The 24,423-nt window shown below is 40.1% G+C and overlaps 3 protein-coding genes across 4 annotated transcripts; 2 read left to right on the top strand and 1 right to left on the bottom strand.

Moving 5' to 3' along the window:
* Positions 1-2,079: 2,079 nt before the first annotated feature.
* On the bottom strand, positions 2,080-9,483 carry LOC103712018 (chromatin remodeling protein EBS-like). Of its 2 annotated transcripts, XM_008798384.5 has the most exons (5): positions 9,338-9,471; positions 8,881-9,226; positions 7,832-7,900; positions 4,443-4,578; positions 2,080-2,442 (listed from the first exon to the last, which is right to left on the bottom strand). In XM_008798384.5, the coding sequence occupies exons 1-5, from the start codon at positions 9,408-9,410 to the stop codon at positions 2,416-2,418; spliced, it is 651 nt and encodes a 216-aa protein (XP_008796606.1). In that variant the 5' UTR covers positions 9,411-9,471; the 3' UTR covers positions 2,080-2,415. The 2 variants fall into 2 exon arrangements, with proteins under 2 accessions (XP_008796606.1, XP_008796607.1); XM_008798385.5 differs by lacking the exon at positions 7,832-7,900 and having other exon boundaries at positions 9,338-9,483.
* A 1,896-nt stretch (positions 9,484-11,379) lies between these two features.
* Positions 11,380-16,232, top strand: LOC103712019 (thioredoxin H1-like). The gene is made up of 3 exons (XM_008798387.6): positions 11,380-12,404; positions 15,656-15,778; positions 15,903-16,232. The coding sequence occupies exons 1-3, from the start codon at positions 12,318-12,320 to the stop codon at positions 16,035-16,037; spliced, it is 345 nt and encodes a 114-aa protein (XP_008796609.1). The 5' UTR covers positions 11,380-12,317; the 3' UTR covers positions 16,038-16,232.
* Positions 16,233-17,229: 997 nt separating this feature from the next.
* LOC103712016 (putative ubiquitin-conjugating enzyme E2 16) lies at positions 17,230-23,979 on the top strand. Its single transcript, XM_008798379.6, has 6 exons — positions 17,230-18,310; positions 18,458-18,561; positions 18,687-18,789; positions 18,877-18,940; positions 23,538-23,626; positions 23,711-23,979. Exons 1-6 carry the CDS (start codon positions 18,131-18,133, stop codon positions 23,804-23,806), a joined length of 636 nt encoding a protein of 211 aa, XP_008796601.1. The 5' UTR covers positions 17,230-18,130; the 3' UTR covers positions 23,807-23,979.
* The last annotated feature ends 444 nt before the right edge of the window (positions 23,980-24,423 follow it).

Below are 24,423 nucleotides of genomic sequence, written 5' to 3'. Positions count from 1 at the left end.
AATTATGGTGGGGTTTCATCTGGAGCGGTGCTGCGTCAGGGAACAGTCGGCAGTCGGTGTTTTTGTAAGGCTTCTAGTAGGTTTAGATTATTTAGATTGCCTTGTCTTGCATATATATATGTTCTGATCCTGCTCGTTGGTTTCGTAGGATCATTCGAGCTTTTTTCGGTTGAGAGATCCAGAAGATAGTTAAGCCTCTATGATCTGCATCTCCCCCTCCCTCTCTTTCTGCAAATGAATAGCTATCCCTAATACATCGATCGAACGTCCAAATTTCCACCGGCATGTCGGACCTTTTTTACTCCGCTCGGGTGTTTGCCCATGCTTATTATTTGGTGTTACTTGGTCAGCCAGTTTCCAAGTTAAATATCTTGCCTTGTGACTAGGTTCACAGGCCTTCTAGTTCCTCCGAGCATACTTCATATAGTCCTTTCCCTTTATTTAACATTAAGATGCTGCTTTTGCTAGTGATGCCTTGCTCTCTCTGTTCATTGGCGCCTCGATATGCCGAGCTATTCTGTGCTGGTTTTCGGTAATCTTGAATCAGGCTTCTGGATGATAAGTAACTTTTATTTTGATAGGTGTCGGCGTCATGGAGCTCTCATGGCCATTGTAGGAATGTAGCCGAACCTTTTGAAAAGATTCAGGTGCACAGGTTTGGTGGATTTTTAAAGGGCCATCGGTTTGCCCGCATCTGAGTCTTTTTTTTTATTTTTTTGATGGGCTCGTAAAGCAGCCACCCAGCTTTTATTGAAAAGCAACAGTAATCACAACAGCTAATAGAGATTAGATTAGAGCGAGGCAGCATAACAGAAACAAAAGCAGTTGTGAAAAGAGAAAAGCAAAGAAAAATCCAAAGAATCAAATGATGCAACTTCAGCTCCACAAAGAACTAGCTTGCCATTCCATATTGATAGGTAACGACAACGTAAAAATCTATTTAACATAATAGGTAATTTTTTTATTGCATGCTAGATTTTTGTGTGCCTATTAAGCAACCTTGCATTGCAGAGGTTGGACCAAAAGGAGAATAGCAATAAACTTTCTGCAGTGACCAAGCTCCGAAAAAATTGCTTATCTATGAAAATTCTGATATTTCTTATTTTCCAGCACGACCGGCACTAATGAGCATCTGGGTCTTAAATGCTGCAATCTAGATATAGAAAGGCAGTTGAGCTATGACTTAAGACCGCCGTTGCATCCAAAGATGCAGTCAAAGGTGATTGCATCTAGGATGCGAGTTCATCTGCAGCATTTGTTTCTGTACTGCTGGAAAAACAAAAAAAATATCCAATACCTTGAAATCAATTTATTCCTTGAAGTATCCACTAGCAAGAAGATTAATTAAGAAATATTGACAAATTCTTTTACCATGCAGTGTCTGAAGAAATAAAGAAAATCGATCCTGCATCTGAAAAAAAATCAATCTGCCAGCTTAGAATGTATCATGGCTTCTCTTGGCACCCCTCGAAGTGGGTCGCCGCCACTGTTGCAAGCACCTATTAATGGTGAAATTTTAATAGTTCGCATGCAGATCTGGAAATAAAATGAGGCATCTGAAGCTGATGCTGGAGCACAAGCGTGGCCCAGCATATTTTAATTTGTCGATAGGGGACCGAATACGGAATAATACAGACTACTCAAGGCGCATTAACAAGCATAGGGATAATCAAACACAAGAATCATCGGATTAATCGATAATAAGGCATAAAAAGACCAAATGCTTCTTTTGAGTTGTGCCAGCATTTCCTTTGAGAAATACAGTGCAGATACCACCACTCTGAACCCCAGACCTCTCCCAAGTGGAGAGAGATGCCAATTGCCAACCAAGCCAAGGCTAGTTCGTGTCAACCTAGCATTTCACTGGACACCACAGACGCTCCTGCCAACAACCATACATGACAATGTGATATACAGGTACAGATTATCAAATGACACCATTAGTAAACCAGCATCTAGCAAAATCTTTATTTGCTTGTTTCATCACCCCATGTAGGAGCTCAAGTCACCACCTTGCAGACTTGCAGATTCAAATACCAAAAGGAGAACCATCTAAGAAGGCAAATGAAAGCATCTAAGAAGACTTAATAGAGCTCTTATTGTTGCTTGACTTGATGGGGAGCAAATGCATAATCTACAATGACTCTACAATGCCATGTTTGAGCGCTTTTAAACATGTATCTGACGATATCATGCAAGCCCAATAAATATATACAAATATTTGATGAGACCAGACAGCTCTCTTCAATCTTCCATAACTGAAGGATGCCAAATATTACATGCTCTACAAGGACTGACAAGAGCCCCATGTAACCTCTAGAATACAACAGTCATCTGAACATTTACATAACTGAAAACTGGCAGACCACTCTATACAACCCCTTGGATAAAACATATGGGCATCTGTTGTGTTATTCACCTTCTCCGCCTTTTGGATTCAACCTGCAAACATAATAGGTTCACTTTTCCCATTGTTTGAACAGAAAACAGTAATTGATCAGAGAAGTCATGGAAGGGCATAACTGAGAAATACAAGGATTGAAGAAATCCCCTCGCTATGGTAAATCTACAGAACATAAAGATGCACAGTGCTTGCTAGGTAGAAATCGTATGGTTAACAAAGCCATGCAGAGAAAACAATCAACCAATACTGCTAGCTTATCACAGAAGATTTTTTTTTTTACTTTTGAAAATGTCAAAATAATATGCTGCCCCAAGAATTTCCATATAATCATATGGAACCTTACTTCTGGAATTTCCTGAATTATTCAAGCAAGTTGAGTGACACAACACCAAAAAAAAAAAAAGAGGACTGGTTAAAGCGAGAAAATCAGATTACCTGAAAAGAGTGAAAAGCGAAAGCATCAATGTACACACACATACTTTTGAAATGGAAAACTTTAAGATTCTTGAGTAATCAACAATGGCAAAGCATGGTTCTAGCTTCAAGAGGGATATGAACAATGAGAATTTGCTCTGTGGAAGTTTATGTTAAAAATAGAAAAGGTTGCATTCTGAAAGATGCCTGTACATTACACAAAGGATGCAACCATTCAACATGCAGATGGATGTGAATGAATGGGCTTCTTAAGAGAACAAGGTACAGATTTAGATAAGGTGACATGATAACAGATAATAAGGTTTCTTAAATAAATGTAGGCAATTTGATATTAAAATACCATCCATAAACCATATGTAACCAATGTGAATGACCCCTGGAAAAACATAAAAGATGCAATAGTCACGGTTCCTTTCCCAACGTTAAAGAGCCTCATTTTCAAATTAGAGGAGGGCCATTTCGAAAAATTACAAGAAACAAGAAAAGCAAACAGCTTCAGTAACTCCCGACATTATTGCATCAGTCAACCCTAATACAGTTCTCACCACCATTGTGTTGAATTGTCACCCCAACTGGATACCACACAGCATAATTTCCTAAAAGGGCACCTACACCTAGTAAAAGCACAATTCTCACCAGAATCAGGTCAAATTTGGGGGCAACATTTATAGAGGAGGGCATAGCCAACTACTGCTCATTCCTCATCACAGTGGCATTAAGATGTGCTGCAATGCTCTCTAAGAAGTCCGGTGGCTTAAATAACAACTCAAGCAGCCCAAGAGGCAGTTGCCCTCAGCGGGGCTGCCAACATTTTTATACTTTTAAATCATGTCTGACAGTATATCTATGGACAAGATTGATTTACGAATTAGTATTAGAAGTTTCCAAGCTCATACTATCCATTGACTTATTACGTCATAATATGTTCCCCCTGACTACATCCTGTTGAAATTCCTCATTTTTTTTGAATTTTCTTTTTGGGCCACCTTGACTCTGGTGTCAGACTAGGTGTCTGCCCAGTGCCTAGGCACAGGTGCCCCCCTGGCTGCCCATCTACCACCTGAAATCTTTTAAAACAGTGCAGGAGGCATGTCAATTCCTACCTATTTCTCAACAATATTGGAGTAAATCAGAGCCTGTTGCTTGTCGGGGAGACCCCAGCAAGGGTACAAACTTAGCAAGAAGCAGTCTTGTTATTTAAACTTCTTTCCTACAGACAGACAGTTTCAACCTTCCACCTTGTCCATCCAAGCCTGGGACCGATGTTAGCACTGAATGTGAAGTTATTGAGACTAGAGAACTGCATAACGGAACTCTCTAATTGGTTCGTTGTGTCAAGTCTAAGAACATCTTATTCATGGGGTTTATAAATGTTATAACATGATACTCTATATCTTGGTTGGAAGTTGTTGGTACATGCTCTGCTGCATGCATAATTGGCTTCCATATTACCTCAATATTGGCCACCAAACATAAGTCATTTGATACTTCCATTTTATAAATACTACCTTCTATTATGTAATTATAGCGTATCTTTTTAATTAATATTGCCTTCTAGAGGAATATAATTATCAGCAAATCAGCAAGCTATGTATTGTAATACCTTTGATTCCAATTGTCTCGAAGCACTATGAGAATCTTCTGTCTTCTTTTCATTTTGAGAGGAGCAACTTTGACAGAAGAAGTGCTCAAGCTTCTTAGCTTCCTCAACAGTCATATCTATACAAGCAGGATGGTACCTGAAGCAAAAGAATTCAGCAAGTTTTTGAAGCTTTGACTTTTAATACATTACCAATCAACAAAGCATCTATTTTTATAACAGTAACAACTAAAAAGAAAAACGAAACGAAAAGAAAAAGGTCACAGTGCATATAAATCATAGGACACATAAAAGAAATACATTATCATAAGGAATGCATGGATCAAATGCAAAAGAATTTCTGCTCATTCTATTAAAGAAAAAATATAACAAATATCTCTAGATAACAAAAGAAATCCATGCAAAGAGATTTTTTTTCAGAGCAGGGTACTTTCATCATGAAACAAATCAGGTACTCAAATCGGTAGCATTAAACTAAAAACTTCGATTTTAATTTTCAAGGTCTAGAAAAGGTTCACCGTCTCAATACCAGACTCCGTACCTGTACCATCCTATTATGGCGTCGTACAGCATGGTACGAGATGGTAAGACATACTGAATGTCAGTACGGTACAATACTACATACTAATTTGGTACCAGTATGGTATGGTACCAACCAATATGATAAACCTTGGTCTAGATCATTTCCAATATTCGGCTGCATTTTGGATATGATAGAAAAAAGTTAGCACGTGATTCAAACGAATTTATGTACATATGAACATATTTAACTAACAAAATGAGTATGTACATATGTCCGAGGGTGTATCTGCATATATTGAAGCATCTATATACGGGACCTGTTTCAGTTGATGAATGACATTTTTATCTGCAGACCTGTACAAGCATGCTTGTTGCAATGTAAAGACATCAGCATAAATAACTGAACAAGTTGATGATCAACTGTTAATACATTGTGCAAAAAATTTAAAGTATGTACATCACCCTAGAGATGTGTATCATGTGATAATGTAATATATGAAGTGTACGGTTAATCACACGTACATAGTCATACATGTGCATGTGAATGCATGTGTGAGTAAGGCTATCGCCCAGAATAATAAATTCATTACATTATCGCAATTTTTCAACACTTGCTTGTTGAGTTTCACAGTACTAGAACACAGATTTTTCTGAAGAACTTGCACTTCATGACAAGTCTGTTAACCTATAAGCAAGATTGGCTCATTCTACATCCTCACAATTGAACGAGAAACTTCAGGTGTCCTTGCCAGGCTCATGCAGTCACCAACAGTCAATTACAATTCACCATCAGTTCATGAAATGTTTTTGTACTCAAGAAAACCATACAGGCTGGTTCAAACCATACCAAGAGCCTTAGGTGTAGGGTCGGACCAAAAGTAGGCACTTTCCATTAGCTTCTGCTTCTAAAACCAAATTTCCAGAGCAAATAGCACTAGATGAGCTTAAATGGAAGGAAGCACATGAAGAGGAATTAGACATGGTTTATAAAGTGATATTAGAGTTCTGTTAACACTTCCACAAGGGAGCTCTCTCACACAATTATGCTACCATAAAGCTCGTTTATAAAGTGATATTAGAGTCCTATTAACACTTCCATGAAACTGCCCGTACTACTATCGGAACTGCTTTAGCATCGCCCAGTCAATTTCATCAATAGAAAAGACAAAGGGTGTCACGCAAGCAATACAACCTCAGTTCACGTAGCCCCTTCAAGTGCTATAGCTCTAATTTAGGCCACTCTGCCTTTATGAAGTGAAGATTTGATTTACAACAATTCTTTTGAAAAAGTGAAACTTTCACAATGCAATCCCAACTAAGTGGTCCACTTCCCACTCAATGAGAAATTTGGCAATAATAATGACCTATGTGGAAGCAAGTTCATTGTAACTAGTTTCTGGACCATTGGACCATGATGTGTTTAAAAATATACTTTAATAATTCTCTTGTTTTACCAAATATTGACTAGATCCAGCATCATTCTTCAGCTCCAAAAGCTGAGTCTTGAAGTAATTGGATGAACAATCAAAGGCTCACAAACAGTTAAGACATCATTTCCTGTGGGAAATGGACAAGCACCATAACCAACTTTTGAAGCCAAAAGTAATGGAAATGCACAAACTGTACAAAGATTAGGAGCCTTTGTTTTTCTGGATGCAACTTCTTCAATGGGACTGAAGCTGATAACTCATTCTCTTTATCTGGGAATAACACAAGAATTGACCAGAAATGTTAGCAGATCCAACTGCATAGAAAACAAATAAAGCACTGTAGGAAACAATGGATACCTCAATATCAAGGAGGCACTACAGGCCTAAAGGGTGGTGTCACGGCCAGTCATAAGGTGAATTCAAATCATAAGGTAAATTTGAATTATTGGTTGTCAGAGCATGTTGCCAAGGAAGATTTGGGTAAGAGTGGTCCAAGGTAACAATGTTCACAAATTTCATATCCTACCACCTCTTATCATACATATCATATGGCAGTACAATAATAATGATGTACATATGTGAAATTTCTAGATAAAATATAGCGATTGATATGCGTCCATGTTAATATGGTTGATTGGGTCAGCCGAGCTGACCAGAGTTGAATTTACAAACTATGGATCAATTAAGGTTGAATTCTTTAACCCCCCCCTCCTCTCCCACCCCCCACCCCCAAAATAATAATAATAAAAAATAAATAAATAAAGGTGGAACTCAAGCTCAACTAGATTTATTGGGTTGGGATTGAGTTCGATCCTTTGAAGCCTAAATCCTGATCTTTGGCTAAACACAAAAGAGCTCAGCCCTACACAATGGCATCCTTTAATATGGCTTGGCAGCTTAAGCACACAGATTGATAGATAAAGTTCTAAACTCCAATTAGCTATGCTCATATGTGGCTTTAACATCTTTATAACCCAAGCATTTTCTAAGGCTTTCATCGACGTCAAAACATGAGTGTGATATCACCTACTCTATATTACAAGATTTCCCTTCTGTTACTCTCCATGTTGTTGCAAAATGCATCTATTCACCTTTTATATCATCCTAAATATTAAAATCAGCAAAGCCTCCAATTCTTCAATAATGACAATTCAACAGCATTTACCTCGACCTAATAGCATGCTTTTATAATAGCAATTCAAAAAAAAAAAGCCTTTAAATTATCATTTCTTCCACACATTGGGCATGTTGCAACATCAAATAGATAGATGATAATGTTGTTATTTCATGCATTAAGGGTTCAACAACAATACTAAAGAATCTGTAAGTTGTTTACACAGGTGACATCTCTATCAAACCCAACAAGAACTTATAGTCCAGAATCAGAAGATCAAAAGAAACACTACAAAGATGGTTAATATTAACATTAAAGAGGCCTACCAGTCAGAGCAGCCCTCACACTGGATCATAAGGTCATCAGGGTTGTAAGGCATTTCACACTTGCAAAACCTGCCCCATAATAATAATTGATAAATAAATAACTAGGAAAGAAACAAAAATTACAATACCTCATCAAACAACTTAGACAACAACAAAGGGAATATATTTTTGGCATGATCCGAAAAGGGAGAGGCAGAGACAGAAACAGGCAGATAGACTGACCCAGAGAGAGAGAGAGAGAGAGAGATTACAAGATTCAAGTTAAGGAGGGAAAATTGAAATGTTCTGGGTGAAGGGTGCAGGTTATTTAATGACAACCAAGACCACTTCTTGGACCTCAACTCATCCATTCATTATAACTTCTAATTACTCTAAGTTCCTTTCAACACACAAATGTTGATGTTGGAAGAAGATCTAATTACATAATTTGTGAGAAGGATTTATCCTGACAACTAAAATGGTTTTCCTAGAAATTCCCTCCGCTTGAAAATGGAAGTGGGAAACCAAGTCTTTCATGTATAGGCAAACATGCCGCCATTATATTTAATTAACATTTTCAAGCAGGTTACTTTCTACCAGACCACCATCCTCCACTGCCAGCTGTAGAATTCGAATATTTTCTATGAGTTCATTAATACCGAGCGAGACTTTATAGCATCCAGTTGATTGCAGTATTCAAACAAATGCACAAAAATAGTCATCAAAACCACGACTCTATCCAAGAAAAAAATATATTTGACACCAAGAACAAATCCTTTGACCCAACAAGTGATAACAGGTCACAAAGGAACATCGAGTCAGTGTACCAACTTGAAGAACTATTCTAGATGCTCAAAAGTTGAGTCTTTAGGGCACGGAGAGATAATAATTCCAAATTCAAACAAGACTACTAGCTGACGCCAAACAAAATCCAACACGAAACCATTAAGACATCAACTTTAAACCAATCCCATGTTATCTAGTCTATAATCTGAAGTACAAATACCAAACAGATAGGGAACTAAAATTAAAAGAGAGAGAGAGAGGGAATGGGAGGTAGGGATTCATACACGGCGATTCTGTCGGGAATGAAACTACCAGTCGCCGACTTATACTCGAACCGGCAAAAGTAATCTTCGTTGCCGACAGCGTCGAGCTTGGTGTAGTTCTTGAAGCTGTGAACGAAACACTTGCCCTCGATGGTGTCGGCACTCTGGACGTCATAGTGGTCGGAGAGGAAAACCTCCTTGGCCCCGTGGAACTGGCGCCGCCCCCCGATCGACTCCTCCGGCCGGTAGTACCACCGCACCCTCACCTTCACGTTGGAGCCCCGCGACCCCGCCTCGATGCTCTCCACCCTCGCCACGTACGGCGGCTTCGACGAATCCGGCTGCCGCATCAGCACGCAGTCCCCGGCTGCCAAATCACAACATGAAAAATTCACAATTCCGAGCCCTACCAAAAACACGATCAAAGCTTCAAAATTTAGGTTTTTTCTACAAGGATTGCGGAGAGAGAGAGGATTACGCTTGATGGTTTTGTTGGATCCTTTGATCGTATAGGAGTCTAGGATTCGCTTCGCCGGCCGAGGCTTCGCCATGGGTAAGAGGCGAGTAGGAGGAGACGAAGAAGGGAATGGGAGAGGGAAAGCGAGAAGAGGGAGAGAAATATATATATATATTAATCTTTTTGTTTCGCCGAAAAATTAAGAAGGTAGGGCGAGTCTCTGACAAACACAATTTACTTACGTGTGCATAAAAGTTTCTATGAGGGAGATTTATCCGCCGTCCACGATTGGTCGTCACTCTTGGTGTCGCCGGTCCTTTGGACTGACGGAGTGTACGGTAGGACGGGATGGGGTAACGAGCTAAAGACGGAGCCCGTACAGTGATATATATATGCGGGAGATCGGAAGCCGGGTTGGTCCGCATGTCCTCTTCGAGAAACATTTCCCGCATGCGAAGCACGTGGGATGGAACCGGGGACTCGGCGCCGGTGTGGCGGCGATCCCTCAACGGTAGCGTTTCCGGATATTAATGCTCCGGGGAAAACCCCGGTGACGTCGAAACGGCGTTTCTTGTGCGGCCGTGGTGTTCTCTTTCCTTTCCGATGTATCGGCAAATTAGATGCGGAGGCCTATTCCGAAAGCTATCGAGCATTCAAATGAATGATTGTTGTTTTGGTCGATTCTTGCTATAAACATCTCCATCGTTATAATCCATGCGAAGCTAGCAAACAACCCTCAGACTGCAAGGAACAAAAAGAGAGCTAACAGCCGATATTTTCTCAAACTACAGTTCAAGGATCATTTACTTAAATATAATTAATATAAATATGATAATCTTTGCCACGGCGGGAGGAGGGGGACATGGAGTTATATGAGGGGTATGGGGAGGAGGACCGGTGAGTGGAAGAGTTTTTCTAATTTCATTCCAGGATGCGTCGTCGTTGTCCATGGAGCGATGAGACCGTTTACACTCAAATGGGATTTATCCATACCGAGCTCTTCGCCCCATGTAGATTGGATCTGGGGCTCACTTACCCGAACTTACAAAACGTCCCAGCGCCAAATGGATCCATTGTATAGGAGGACAAAATTGCCCGTCCACCTGCATCCTGGATGCACATCTGGAAATGCCATTCTGTTAACAACGACATTAGTGATGAACCTACTACTATATTACAGTATTACTTCAACTTTTTCTGCACCATATTGCGTATCCTGGAGAAGTCTATTGAGGCAGCCCCCGCCAGCCTGCTCCAGCCCGAAGTCTGTTGACCGCGCTCGAAGAGATTTAGGCCAGGTGGGCCTAAAAGATAGGCCCGTTTCGGGCTTGAACTGGGAACTTCAAGCACGGCCTAACTCGATTTTTCTTGTTTTGTGTTATTTTTTTTATTTCGTATATTTGTAGATATGCTGTAAATTGTTGGCAATATGTAGCTATTCATATTTAGCGTTTCTAAACTATTTGTAAGTATTTTAATATTTAGAAGATAAAAAACGGTAATGAAGCTTCAGGCCTGACCAAAGCTGGGAGCCCAAGCAGAGGCTGGCTGGGAAAAAGGTTTGGAAGGTAGGCATGAAGGCCAGGCTAAGCTCGAGCCTAAGTATATTGTCTTGACCTTTGGGCAAAGCTTAGTCCAGCCTGATCCATGAATAGGTCCAATCATGACAAAAAAGCTAGCCTCTGTTCCAAATCTTATTTCATGCTTAATTGTTCTCTCAATTGAGAAGGGGTTTTCCTCTCTTTATCTTTGCTCTCATCCATGATGCCAATGACATCTCCTCCTACCTTAGGCCAGGGTTTTGATTGCATGAGGTTAGGATACATGCACGGAAACAAACAAGGTTAATCAAAATCGGGCTTAGGAAGCAGTTAGGTAGGGACATGTTCAAGTAATCAAGAGATAGTTATGTCGTGCTCGACGCCATTAGGAGAAGCCCAACAGGATTGATAACGCATCGTTCCGGATAGCAGTAGATCCTGTCAATAGAGGGGGTCATGACATCTCATCTCTCTTTGCACCACACCCTCTTCTTCTCCACCTTCGCCTCCGATGGAGGATGTGCCACGGCCCTACGTATCGTAGCCTCCTCGTCATCATGGAAGTGGGCACGGACTCTTCCAAACTCGTTCCTACCTGCAACTTCCCATGCGACCGCCTGCCTCCCCGCCCATAACTGCCTCAAGGAGCTGCTCCTTGGCCACGGTTGCCTCGCCGACTAATCCCTCCTCCATCCACTGCCACCTCCTGTGTCCTGTACGATGCAAGGCTCCTTTGATTCTCTTGGTCCTCCAAACAGCCCAGAGATCTCGGATATCTCTAGTCCATTCTTTTATCCTGAGTTGCAGTTTCAAGGAGAGGCCATAAGCTTTTGGCAAAGTGAAAAGGAGAAACATCCTTCTCGCTTGAATACTTAACTTGGTGCTCATCCTCCCAAAAGACTAGCAGATCGTTCCTTGCCCGTGCTCTTAAATCCAGCATTGGCTTCAACATCGCTGTCTGCAATGCATGTGCATGAAATATTCTAAAAAATATCCCCTAAAAAATATAATAATTTTGGATCTTGCTGAATAATAAATTTTCCGGTTTAGAAAATCGGGAGTATTTGTTCTTTTCCTCACTCCATTAAATTCAGATGTATGGTTGGATCATATTACGATGGAAAAAAAATTTAAAAAAATAAAGATCAATGTATTCCTCGCCCCAAGTTTGTAGGGTGCCGCTGTAATTTTACTTTATGCAAATCACAATTCACAGTTAACTCGGTGGGATCAAAACAAGGGGATGATGCAGTACGCTCCACGCTCCCCTCCCCGGCTAACATATATAAAATAAAGAGGGAAAGGAAAAAAGAAAAACAAGAGAGAGATTAGTGGCATTTTACGTGATTTAGCATAAGATTTGGCTACATGAAGGGGGCACGCGAGCCGAGCGAGAGGTCGAACCCTTACCTTGCGGACGCCGAGAGAAAGGAGAGAGCGAGCGACCGGGAGAACGAGACATGGCGGAAGGGGGATCGGTGATCGGTTGCCACACCGTCGACGAATGGAACCAGCAGCTCCAGGAGGCCCGTGAATCTAAGAAGCTGGTAAACCCTAATCCTCCTCTCTTCTCGACGCTTCTTCCGATCTCTTCGTTTCTGTCGTTCTTTCTGGGTAATTTAAATCCCTATATCAATGCAAAATCTCTATGTCCTTTTTTTTTTTTTTTGACATGGTCTTTTGATTCGAGGTTTCTAGCGCATTACTCTGCTTGGATTTCTCCGGTTTATTTGATCTGATGTGTTCCCTTGTTTTGCTGCGTGTGATTTTCTTTGGTGGTTTGTAATTGATTTTATATTCTGATGGCTTGTTAAGGTCTTCAAGAATTTGATGATGGTTTTGATGTGGTTCTTTTCGTAGCTAGTGTTGGTTTGATCTACCAAAACTGGATTTTTTTTAACAATATTTCGGTATTTTTTTTCGTGCATGTTTTGACGCTTTCGTGCTCCATCTTCACTATCGTCTAGAGTATAATGGGAAAAAGTTCCAGGCATTGAAACGCCCCCCTTTTTGTTTTTTGAAAGATAGGTCTGTAAGTGTGTATCCATGTCCGAAACAGTTTTAGGAATCTTCAATGATGGTTTTGTATAGTTCAGTAGGTGGGATGGATTTGATTGCCAAGTTGATAATATTTTTTTCTTTTAGATTGTAAAGATGTCTAGAATCAGTTCGAGTGGTTCCGCTTCTGTCCTTATTTTCTTTAATTTATTTGCTATTCTTTTATTGCTATTATTTGAATGATTGAGTAGAATAATTACGCGAAGATAAAACGTTATCATCACTTCATCATTGCTATCATCATCGTTTTGTGTTTGGTTTGTATAGTTTCATGCATCAGATCCAATTCCAATTCACACTGCTGTGTTCATGGTTTCTGGCCGGAGAAAGGAATTCAGTATCTATGGAATGAATGCTACGAGCCCATGACTTAGTTTAAGGGTGTCGGGCAGTCCCTTTTGACTTACTTTTTGACTTAGTTTAAGGATGTTATTATCCAGAAACAACCACTATCACCATAATTTTTTTAAGTTGCATGTGTTGATCTATCATGGAGGTCTTAAAAAGTATTAGTAGAAAATAAAGCAAATCATGGTGTTGGCACATCTTATTGCTTTGGCATTTTTTAAGAATATTAGTTGGTTCACGGCCCCGCTCATATCATGATAGCACCATGGCTTTTGAAGATAACATGAATATATTGGAAATCGATCAAGTGCTAAGAAATTGTGCGATAGTCTTTGTAACCGAGAGTTTACTTACGAATGAGAAGGTGGTTCACTACTTGAGGGAATAGACATGCAGTACTTTAGATTATAGATCAAAGTCAGCGCTTGTTAGGCTCTGCCGCCGAGGTTTTCAAGAGCATGACTCCTTTGTGGTTCATAGAAGCCTATATAGTAGGGTTGAAATCGGATCAGATATGGATCGAATACTAGTATATCTTTATCCATATTTGTTCTGCCTGACGAATACATAGAAGCCTATATAATAGGGCTAAAATCAGATCGGATACGGATTGAATACTAATATATCCATATCCATATTTGTTTTGTCTGACAATTACATAGAAGCCTATATTAGTAGGATTGAAATCAGATTAGATATGAATCGTATACTAATATATCCATATCCATATTTGTTTTGTCTGATGAATACATAAAAGCCCATATAGTAAGGCTGAAATCGAATTGGATACGGATCGAATACTAGTATATCCATATCCATATTTGTTTTGTCTGACGAATACAAATATGGATGTTAATCGGATGCAAAAATTCATATCTATATTTGTTTTATACGGATACAAATTAGATACTGAAAGTATGGATATAAATACTGATATAAATCAAATAATTAAACTTGGTGACCACAGAATCAAAGCTATTTCTAAGTGGATGATAAATCAAGTTAATAGCATATTAATATGGTCATTTAGATTTTTTAAAAATTTATGAGTGCTATATAAAATTAAATAGGATTACAAATAGAAACGGATATTCGGATAAGGAATGAATAATTGTCTATTAATATCCACATCTATTTTTCTTTGATGGATGTGGATACATATACGGATGTTCAAATTTCTATCCATATCCGGATGGTTCTGGATACAAAAAATAGATCTGAATGGTTCAATCTACTTTCACCCCTACTCTATAGCCAGAGTATAATAGGGACAATTTTGTGAATCCATGCTTCCAGCTTGAATTTTTATATAGGATAAATGCAGGAAAGATTTTTTATGTTTCCCTCCTGTTCTCAAAGATGTCACTCTCCTAGTACTCATTTATTAGAGATAGGTATTCTATTTGTATCTACCATCTATGGCTTGTGAGAATTTTAATATGGAGATTAAGACATTGTTAACTCAGCTGTTTAGTAGAAGTTTCAGTTCATGAACTTCATTAACATAAAAATGTCATCCAACAGTCAGCCTCTTGACTGCGCATATATTGCATATTTACACACCATTGCTTCAGGGAGCTACAAGTACTGTTCTTCAGCCATATGCAAACACTTTGGGACAGCATAACCACTTGCTGTGAAAATCTTGGGTGAACTGAAGTGGGGAAGTTTTTCAAAACTGAGAGGATTAGCATGGGTACATTTGGATTTCATTTAGTGAGCAGAGTTATTAGTAAGAAAAGATTCCAGATCATGTCTATGTTATTTACTTCCTATGAATTGCAGAAAATGACTGGAGCAGTGAGAGTTTTTTGTTGCTCTAGCCAGGGTTAGTGTTGAAACATGAAAGTTCACAGGATGAAAACTACCTAGTTGTAAGCTTTGATAATCTATGGAGGATTGGATGGTTATGAGTATTAGGGGGCATGATTAACGGTTTACAAGTATCAATGCGGGGCAGAATAAGTTTTTAAATACTGTGGAACGGGCCATCTCGGCTTTCCTATTGATCGGGTTGCCCTGCATACCAACAATCAAGACGGTGGATGTCCCATCCTGTCTTGATCCATCTTCCAACACTTGGTTCTCTGTCTGATGACTAATTGTGATTTGTTTAGCTTTCAGATTTTTTTACTTTTTTTGATTTTCAAGAGAACTTGTATATCATCCAAGTAATAGAGTTAATCTTTGAATTGATTCTTGATTTCAGAATGGCATGTAAGTAATAGAGAATTCAATGGATTTAAACTTCTTCCCCTGTCAACCCCCTTCCTCCCAGTCCCCACCAACCAAAAGAGAAAAGTGACTAAACTAGATACATGGAAGTGTACATTTTCTATGAAACTACCATATTTGTGAGCTCTGACTGTGTTGCATGTCATGCTTGCTCTAGGTGGTCATCGACTTTCCTGCTTCATGGTGTGGAACTTGCCGTATGATTGCCCCAATTTTTGCTGAGCTGTCTAAGAAGTTCACTAGTGTGCTTTTTCTGAAGGTGGATGTTGATGAGCTGAAGGTAGGCATCTTCATTCCTTTGCTGAGAAAACTTGTATTTATGCTATCAGCTGAACACTTGTGTTTGTACTATTGGGTGCACTTGCTCTCAGCAGCTTGTCTAACTAGTAGTCATGTAATGGCAGTCGGTCGCCCAGGACTGGGCAATAGAAGCCATGCCAACCTTCATCTTCCTGAAGGAGGGAACCATTGTGGACAAGCTCGTTGGTGCTCACAAAGATGATCTGCCAAAGAGGATCGAGTTGCGCATGCCCAAGTGAGAGCTCCCTCTTGCTTCACGAAGGATCATCTGTGCATACTACTACGTGCTGCAAAGGGGGTCTTGAACTCCTAATAAGACGGCCGTGGTTAATAAGCGTTTTGTGGAATATTGGATGTTTTGAGATTCGGATGTCAACTTAGCTGCTGTCTGGTTTATGACTATGGCAATGGTTATCTTGAGCAATTGCTTTTCACTTGTGCTGGATTAATTCAGGCTTAGGCTTGGCTGGGTATATATTAGCTTTCTGGAAACAGCGTTGGGTCTTCACTTCCTGTGCTGTGGCGTCATACCTAGCCTTAGAACCTGTCATTGGAGGTCACGTCCCAGCTTTAGGGCGGTGGAAACTGATCGGGAGAATATTAGTCATCCCAACCTTGGGAGATCTGACTTTTTTTACCTTGGTTTAGCCGAGGTAAACGTCTTCGGTATGAATCGGCATGCCACTCTGCTTGGACCGATGCAAGAATAACGCCAAATATCACTGCCCGACTGGCTGTGATTTCTTGCTCCATTGGTCTCCCTTACCTAATTCATATAGAGGAAGCATTATAATTGCATCGCAAAAGTTAATCATGCTCTAATGGCAAAATAACAGCTCTAATGGCAAAACACTCTCTCTTGTACTGTTCTTTTAGATCTTTGACCTAAGCATTGTTGGGTCTTCCATCAAAAATCTTCCTGCAAACAAATGTTTTTGTAGATTTTTCGGCCGATTTTAGATCGCCTCGATCTCATCCGATCTCAGCATACTTCGGTTCCAACAGTAGACCTCAGCGCACCTCGGACGGTTATTGACCTCAGTCCAGGAATGTAGCGGCAATAGGAACCTTTAAAACCTTTTCCGTAGCTAGATGAGCTTACGAGTGGTATCATGTCTGAGGCTGGATGACCTTGGGGATAGTTTGGACGAACTATTTCTGCTTGATTTTTGCCGATCAAGCTCGTTATATTCATATAATCGGCTTGTGGTGCGGGGACTAGATGGAGAGATTGCCCGTGATATGAAAGCTCTCGTAGTGGGCGTTGGGATTTATTGGGTCAGGCCCGGAAGTTTCATGGAAAATGCCTCGACTGACCCTAGTTAGAATAATCCATTGAGATAGAAAATGCCATCAGAGCGCACCGTAAATTACTGTTTTCCACCAAGGGACGTCTTTAATGCAGATTTCATCAAAGACCTTGGGAGAGTCCTCCCATGCGATCACAGGGAATGTATCCGTTGATCGAAGCTATGGATTGGCTCGTAGTCGTCGAGGAGAGGAAGTGGAGAGACGGGGGAGGGTGGGCAGGGATTCGTGGATGGGTTCTGATCTAAAGAGAAGATGGGAGGGCTAGGGGAAGGGATCGGCATGGGACTAATTGATATATTCATGCCTGAACTTGCCTCAACCAACCTAAGTTAGTTGGCATTTTGTAGAATCTTGAATTTTTGGAGATTCGTATATCAATGTAGTAGCTGTTTGATTCATGGATTCGAACAATTATGTTCCAGGACCTGTTTTTCTCGGGTAGAACCGAGTTTAGAGGCTCGAGGCAATTGGTAAAAACCTCTGCTGCTCCTCCCCCAACTGCATAGAAAAGAGCGGCTGGCTGCCCTTCATCCCTATTCTCGGCTCAGATTCAGGTGGCTAATTGTTTCTGTCGAGCCTTTGGGGCTTGTGGCTCTGTGGTGCGTCCTGGAATCCAGAAAAGCACCGGATCTTGGTGCCCGTTCCCCCATGGAATCAGAAGCATCGACGCAATCCACGGGGGTCACAGTTTAAATGTTGGGAGCTTGGCCGTGGTGTGGTATTGGCCGGCGAGGGATTTGTGAAGGCCGACCCGCTGCAGGCTGGAGTGACTTCCGCAGAGCATCCTTGACTGCCATCAAGGGGCCGGAACAAGTTCGCTGTGCACCGGACTTGGCAATGCAACAAAGCTCCTCTTTTTATCTCTATTCCACCCTCAGTGGCTGAAGTTCTCAATCAGCTAAACAAATAAAGTAACCTTTTCCGTGCATTCCAGTTTCCAAAGTGCGGTGGTTGCGAGGAAAGATCAACCACTTTCAAACCTTTCTTTTCTTAGGTGTTTGATTGCAAAAAGAAGATCTCCATGAATACAAAAGAAAGGGCAATTTCGTCCATAAAGGCACCGCTCCGCCAAGGAGCGGATCAAAAACCGCAGTGGAGGCCAAAGTCGGCCTCTTTCTTTTCTCGCCTCCGCCCCATCTCCTCCCCCTCCTCCGCCGCTCGCCGCCGGAGAATGACCAGCTCCTCCGCCTCTTCCCGCAAGGTCCTCTCCTTCACCTTCTCCTCCCTCGTTCTCCCCTTCCTTGCAATCTCCTCTCGATGCCCCAATTCCCCTTCTTTCTTCCTCTCCTTGCGGCCTTCCTATGTCTTCAAAAATTTCCTAATTTGGTCCGGTTCATGTTCGTCGCAGGCTCTGAGCAAGATCGCGTGCGGTAGGCTCCAGAAGGAACTCGTGGAATGGGAGGTCAACCCGCCGGCCGGCTTCAAGCACAAGGTCGCAGATAATCTCCAAAGGTTGGGGCTAGGGTTTTGTCCCTCCTTTTCCCCTTATTTTGATCCGACTCTTAGCTTTTTCTTGTGATCCCCCTCCCCCGCCCCCCAATGTATTTAGTCGATTATTATGTTGGTTTGATTGGAAGGTGGATTATTGAAGTCGTTGGGGCACCGGGGACGCTCTATGAGAGCGAGAAGTACCAGCTTCAGGTCGATTTCCCCGAGCATTACCCAATGGAAGCTCCACAGGTGACGAATTCTTGATGTTCTCCGTAAATTTTGCTCTTTCGTTGTGGAAGATTAGTTCTGATATATGGAGTTTTGAATTTTGATCAGGTCATTTTTCTTCATCCCGCACCACTTCATCCGCACATATACAGCAACGGGCATATCTGTTTAGGTAATTTTTATTTGCTTAAAAGGGAAAAACGGGATTTTCATCTATTCGACATTTAAAATTAAAATTACTGTATCTTACATGTCAGAAAATTCCTTGCTTGAATGAACACTTTTCAGCTTTATTCATTCCGAAGTCATGGTTAAGGTTTGATTCTAATCGCATTATATGCGTAAGAAGTATGGTGTCTTTGTATTGGTGTTGCAGGCAGAGATATTTGAGGACTTTGAAACATTGGTGGTGTTAAGAATCATGACATGTGATGGGGGTCTGTACATATGTCTTATTCTGTTTGATTCTCTGTTTGCATTGCATTCCTTTCTGTCTTTTGAGTGCTGTTCAGGGCTCAGATAGGGAATATCGGGTTAAAGTAAGAGTTTTGTTAATTTAATGATGTCAATAAATTGCTTGCTTTCCTATTCATATGTACTGTGATTTTATTACTGAAATCATTTGACAACAGGCATGAGTATGGAAGTTTGGATAGCAATAAGCACTAGTTCTTTGATACGGATTCATTTGAAAAGGTGCCAAGAACAAATGAGATTTCAGTCCACAAATTACTAGATTTTTTTTAAAAAAAATAAAGGTAGACTAGCCAGTTGAATGTGATATCAAGAACATTGAAAATACTTCTCTGTAAACGTCTTGTTGATATTGGCATATGAGGATTGTGATGATATTTCATCAACTATTTTTGAATTAAACTGTCATACTATATGCAATGCCGGACCATGGATACATGTTGGATAGCATTTGGCTTAGTGATTGGTGCATCAAAGCCTGCATATCGCAGCTCATTATGCTTTTCATGCATGAACACAAGTGGTAAGTGGCAGTTGATCTCTGATAATCAACTTTACTTTATTCTAGGGAGCTCAACCTTGAATACATAAGCATGTATTTACATGTCTATATATTTATATTGACAGTTGGCATGAAATATCTGGGGAAATTGTTGGACTTTTTAAAGGTTGGCAACAATAATATGTTCCCAAATTCAGATTACAAAGATTAAATAGCTAAGAGATGAAGGGAAAGTTGCATATGTTTACAAATTCACATCTTTTTTTAACATCATAACCAAGATAAACTTTAATCTGGACCACAATATTTCTACAAAGGTTTGATCCATATTTCTGTGTTGATAAGGCAGTGATTTGAGAAGCGAAGAACTAAGAAGGTTAATTCTTTCTGCAAGGCTTTCTTACCTTATGGAATTTCATGATCAGATTAAGAAGTTTGAAACCAATCGGCGCCAAGCAATACTAAAGCTATCTCTGGAAGCTTGTCATTGGAAAGATTCTTGTGAGAAAGTTGCTGAAAGCATAACTGATTTGAACTAGTTCTCTGGTGGATTATTGTGTTTTACTAATGAAACTTTTTGGGTCTAGTTTACTTGAAATAATACAGAATATGTTGTCATGCAACATGTTCCCATATGTCATGAGGTGGGAACATGAAAAAAGCAAAGATCAAAAGCAGTCTGTCGTACTGCCCGGTACGGGGCTTACTGGGAGGAAACCAGTACGAAACTTAAATTTCAAGTCGGTACAAGCTCCATACCATCCCATACTGAGGTGTACCAACTCCTATCGAGGTGCGTACTAACCCATACCGAGGTGTACCGACTTGTATTGAGGCGTACCGAGATAAAAATTGAGAAAAATGGTTAAAGAGCTATTTCGGTATAGAGGTGTACTGTGCCGTACCAAACCGATAAGGTTCCGATACGGTACTTGGTATCGAGATTGCGGAACTTGATCAAAAGAGTTTTGAAAGCAACGAGTGAAGGTGTTTAAAACAAACCATATATATAGTATTTGCTTTAACATGAAGAGACCATGTTGTCAATTAGAACTTGATTTATTTAAAGGCCTTTCCATATTCCTATTTTTCATCTATATTCTCACTTGATTCTTCCTTTAATCTTGTCTTCGTGATAGGGATTTTGGAGACTGCTTTGTTATCCCTCTTCCTCTCCATTCAATCCTGTCATTACAATTGGTTCAAAAAAGAATAAAGATGAAAATATTTTTGGTAAAATTATTGGGTTGTTGAAGTAAATGCATCCTTGTGGAGTGTTTTGTACCTATTAGATACTTACAAGGTTAAGGGAAAAGTTGAGACATTTATTACGCAGAATATGGATGATAGTTAAAAGGCTTAATTTGATATTTGGCTTGCCTTGCGCCTTAAGGAGAGGCTCTTGAGAGATGCCTTGAGGATTGTGGGTGGGGCTTTACAAAGTGAGGGACATGCATCACAGGGAAGACTTATTTGAGATGCGCACCTTGTGCCTTATTTATACCTTTTATTGGAGTCATACTTATTAGGCTTTTAATTATTTCTTTTTCTGATTAAGGGAAGGAATACATGTGTTTTGTTTATTCTTGGATGAGGTTGTTGGTGAACCTAAATGCAGCACTTATTATGGCTGTATGGGTTGCACAATGATATTGAACCAAGGCATGCCATGATTTGGTGTTTTTGCTTAATGTATGTGCACAGCTGTAGTATGTATAGTGGATGCATGCTAGCCAAGTTTGGTAAAATAATAATGTCTAGTCCCCATACTTGCATTCATGCTTTTTTCTTTTTCATGTGCTTTCACATGATTTCTCATAAGTTCTGAATCTTTCCTATATAAAAATTTTAATGAAATATGATGCTTAATCCTTATGTCTTGAGGGGTTATGTTTTTCCTTGTGCTTTCACCTTTTGAAATATTGGGTAGGACCATCTAAGTTGTATGAATGGGAGAAAGACTACTTGTGGAGAAAGGCATATGTGAACGTATAAAGTTGACCTATAATTCAATCAGAAGGATTTGAGCTTATACCATGTCATTGCAAGTACATCATGCAGCAAGTGGTCCTAAATGGATAGTGCTAGGTTAAAATACATCTGTGGTGGGCCCTGTATATGGAGAATCCATATCATGATCATGACTTAATTTCTATACACTTTTGCTTGTAGACCAAAGTTTAGATGGTTAGGAACTTAGGATATTTCTGCACGACATATCATCAAAAATTGTCCAGTGTTGTTAAACAGTAACTCACTACATAAGTAAAACCTCTGAATCATTTAATTCTCTGTTGTTAGGCATTTTAGATGTAATAACAAGTTGCAAAGAGAAATGCTAAAATAACACAGAAATCTCGCAACAAAAACTTACAAAACTAACATGTAACCTTCTGATTTTTCAGATGGCTGACTGCCCGTACTTCGCACTATAGAGTGTTAGTAAATGGATCGATCATATAACCACACATCCACCTTGTAACTTTTTTCTGCGGGATTCTGTTGCTATAGCACTTCTCATTTGCAATTAAGGGTAGCTTAACTTTATAACTTTCTTTTCTTTTTGTGCTCCTTACCTGTCGTTCAAATTTTGGTATGTGAGTGAGGCATTCTCTTTTTCCAGTGCATGTCTCTACTCTCTATATCTATCCCGTTGCTTTGAAAAAATATTGAGCGATCTTTTTTTGGTGAAAAAATTGGGCGAGTTGATCTTATGGTTTGCAACAAGGACTTAAGCTGATTCAGTAACAAGGTGCATTTAGGATTTGCCTGAACAATACAACAATAAGATAAAGGGACACAGGAAGACTTCGGTAGATGTGAACATTGCAATGATTGAAACAAGCTTAGTAAGAGGGAGAATGTGGATTTTAATTTTGTAGGTTAACTGGTAAAGAAACATAACTCATAGTTCATAAAGGCTGGCCCCAAATAGAAACGACTATACTCTTGCATTATAGCAATGGTTTATCATTAATAATGAGTGCAAGAAGCATTGGACCTTAACCACAAAAAAAAAGGGTAACAAAGAGAAATGAAAGAAGAATAAACAAGAAAAAGCCAAGGCCGATACTAACTAATGGGTCCAACTTTGAAGCATCATAGAGAGTCCAAGCACAAAGGACAGGTGTTATAGGGATGACAGTGAGGTTGATTTTCGATAAAACTAAATGAATGAATTGCATGAGAGGAAGCTGAGGTTTCGTAGAAAATAAATTGATGGATAACTGACTATGGATAGTAGTGAAAGAGTTGATTGGGCCCCTGTACTAAGATGCTTTAGATTGGTATATGAAGGTCAAGAAAGAAGATGGTCTCCAAAAATAAAACGGAGGTGTTGTAGAAGGTTATCTTGGGACTGTAGCCCTTCATAAAAAGACCAGGTGAAGGATCCCTGAAGTAAATCCTACATTGTTGTGTAAAAATGATTTCTGCAAAATGTGTTTTTATTTTTTTTGAAAAACAGGAGGAGACTTGTTTTTCGTAACATCCATTTGTCAGGTTTTATAACTTACCAGTTTTGGCAGAACAGTTGTTGATGGAGAACTATAAAACAACCATTTTTGTAAAACTCATTTATTTTAATTTTTTATAAAGCTGGTTTCGTAAAATTTATCATTCAAAGAGTCCCGAGATGATGTTTCTTCGCAATATGGTGAGTTGACTTTGGGAGTTCTGATGAAACACCAAGCATGAAGTTGACTGCAATATGCTAGAATTGAGGGCATGCATAAATACTAATATGGCATTTTCTGGAAGACCTGCCTAACATTTTATTTAATTGGCTCCGCAGATATATTGTATGATTCCTGGTCGCCAGCGATGACCGTGAGTTCTGTCTGTATTAGCATTTTATCCATGTTGTCGAGCTCAACTGCAAAGGTTCCTATGCATTTCCTCCTTATTAATGCCATCTCTCATGCTACGTGTTATGGGTGTCATACGGCAATCTTTTTGTGGTTGCAGCAACGCCCTGCTGACAACGACCGCTATGTGAAGAACTGCAGGAACGGTAGGTCTCCCAAGGAGACAAGATGGTGGTTCCATGATGACAAAGTTTGATGCCGATGGTGGTGCTTCTGCAGTAGAGTGGCGAGGTCCCCCACCTATCTCACAAAGAGTAGCGAGCTCCATTTCCCTGTAATACGGGAGTTTTAGTTGATTCAAATCAAGGATTCCTGAACTGCTGTAAGTTTGCTTGCTTAAATATTCGTTAAGGGTTATGAATTGCAAAATATATGGGGGACCAATCTAGGCCGTGAAGAAAGCGGTGCGAGAAACGCCCGTCAGCCTCGTCAGTGGAAAGGTTGCGAAACATGGTTGGACCTCCACCTCTGTTAAATTACTTCTCGTCTTTAATCTCTTCATTTTTTTTTTGAAAAAAAACGTAATTGTAAGGTGTTATTACGCAAATCATTTCATGGAGGTTCCCACTGGTCCAAAAAGGTGACGATAGCACGTGCAAGACCTGTCCTCAAGTTAGAAAAAAAATGAAGAATGAGACGGGTCGACCCCTTTTTTTTTTTTTTTGTGTGTGTGTGTGTGTGAGAGAGAGAGAGAGAGAGTTGACCATCAGATGATTGTGGAGGGGTGCGACCTGTGGAGATTTGATTCCTAGATCTACAATCTGCTAAAATAGGTTTCTGTCGATCCAAGATATGGCTCTTGGGGTGGTGATC

The sequence above is a fragment of the Phoenix dactylifera genome, chromosome 9 (genome assembly GCF_051530095.1).
Source record: "Phoenix dactylifera cultivar Ajwa chromosome 9, Ajwa_hap1_PhDact_Kaust_v1.1, whole genome shotgun sequence".
In the NCBI taxonomy this organism is placed as follows: domain Eukaryota; kingdom Viridiplantae; phylum Streptophyta; class Magnoliopsida; order Arecales; family Arecaceae; genus Phoenix; species Phoenix dactylifera.
Note: the sequence above shows the minus strand (reverse complement) of the source record. Positions and strands in the feature narration are given on the sequence as shown.

What these genes read in the sequence shown, in the direction of transcription:
- LOC103712019 (XM_008798387.6), top strand. Translation starts at nt 12,318, where the DNA reads ATGGCGGAAGGGGGATCGGTGATCGGTTGCCACACCGTCGACGAATGG. An exon ending in CCCGTGAATCTAAGAAGCTG is followed by an intron (nt 12,405 to 15,655) that starts GTAAACCCTAAT and finishes TGCTTGCTCTAG; the next exon opens with GTGGTCATCGACTTTCCTGC. An exon ending in TGGATGTTGATGAGCTGAAG is followed by an intron (nt 15,779 to 15,902) that starts GTAGGCATCTTC and finishes ATGTAATGGCAG; the next exon opens with TCGGTCGCCCAGGACTGGGC.
- LOC103712016 (XM_008798379.6), top strand. Translation starts at nt 18,131, where the DNA reads ATGAATACAAAAGAAAGGGCAATTTCGTCCATAAAGGCACCGCTCCGC. An exon ending in GTCGCAGATAATCTCCAAAG is followed by an intron (nt 18,562 to 18,686) that starts GTTGGGGCTAGG and finishes TTTGATTGGAAG; the next exon opens with GTGGATTATTGAAGTCGTTG. An exon ending in CAACGGGCATATCTGTTTAG is followed by an intron (nt 18,941 to 23,537) that starts GTAATTTTTATT and finishes TTGGCTCCGCAG; the next exon opens with ATATATTGTATGATTCCTGG.
- LOC103712018 (XM_008798384.5), bottom strand. Translation starts at nt 9,410, where the DNA reads ATGGCGAAGCCTCGGCCGGCGAAGCGAATCCTAGACTCCTATACGATC. An exon ending in ATCCAACAAAACCATCAAGC is followed by an intron (nt 9,227 to 9,337) that starts GTAATCCTCTCT and finishes GTGATTTGGCAG; the next exon opens with CCGGGGACTGCGTGCTGATG. An exon ending in CGAGACAATTGGAATCAAAG is followed by an intron (nt 2,443 to 4,442) that starts GTATTACAATAC and finishes TTATGTTTGCAG; the next exon opens with GTTGAATCCAAAAGGCGGAG.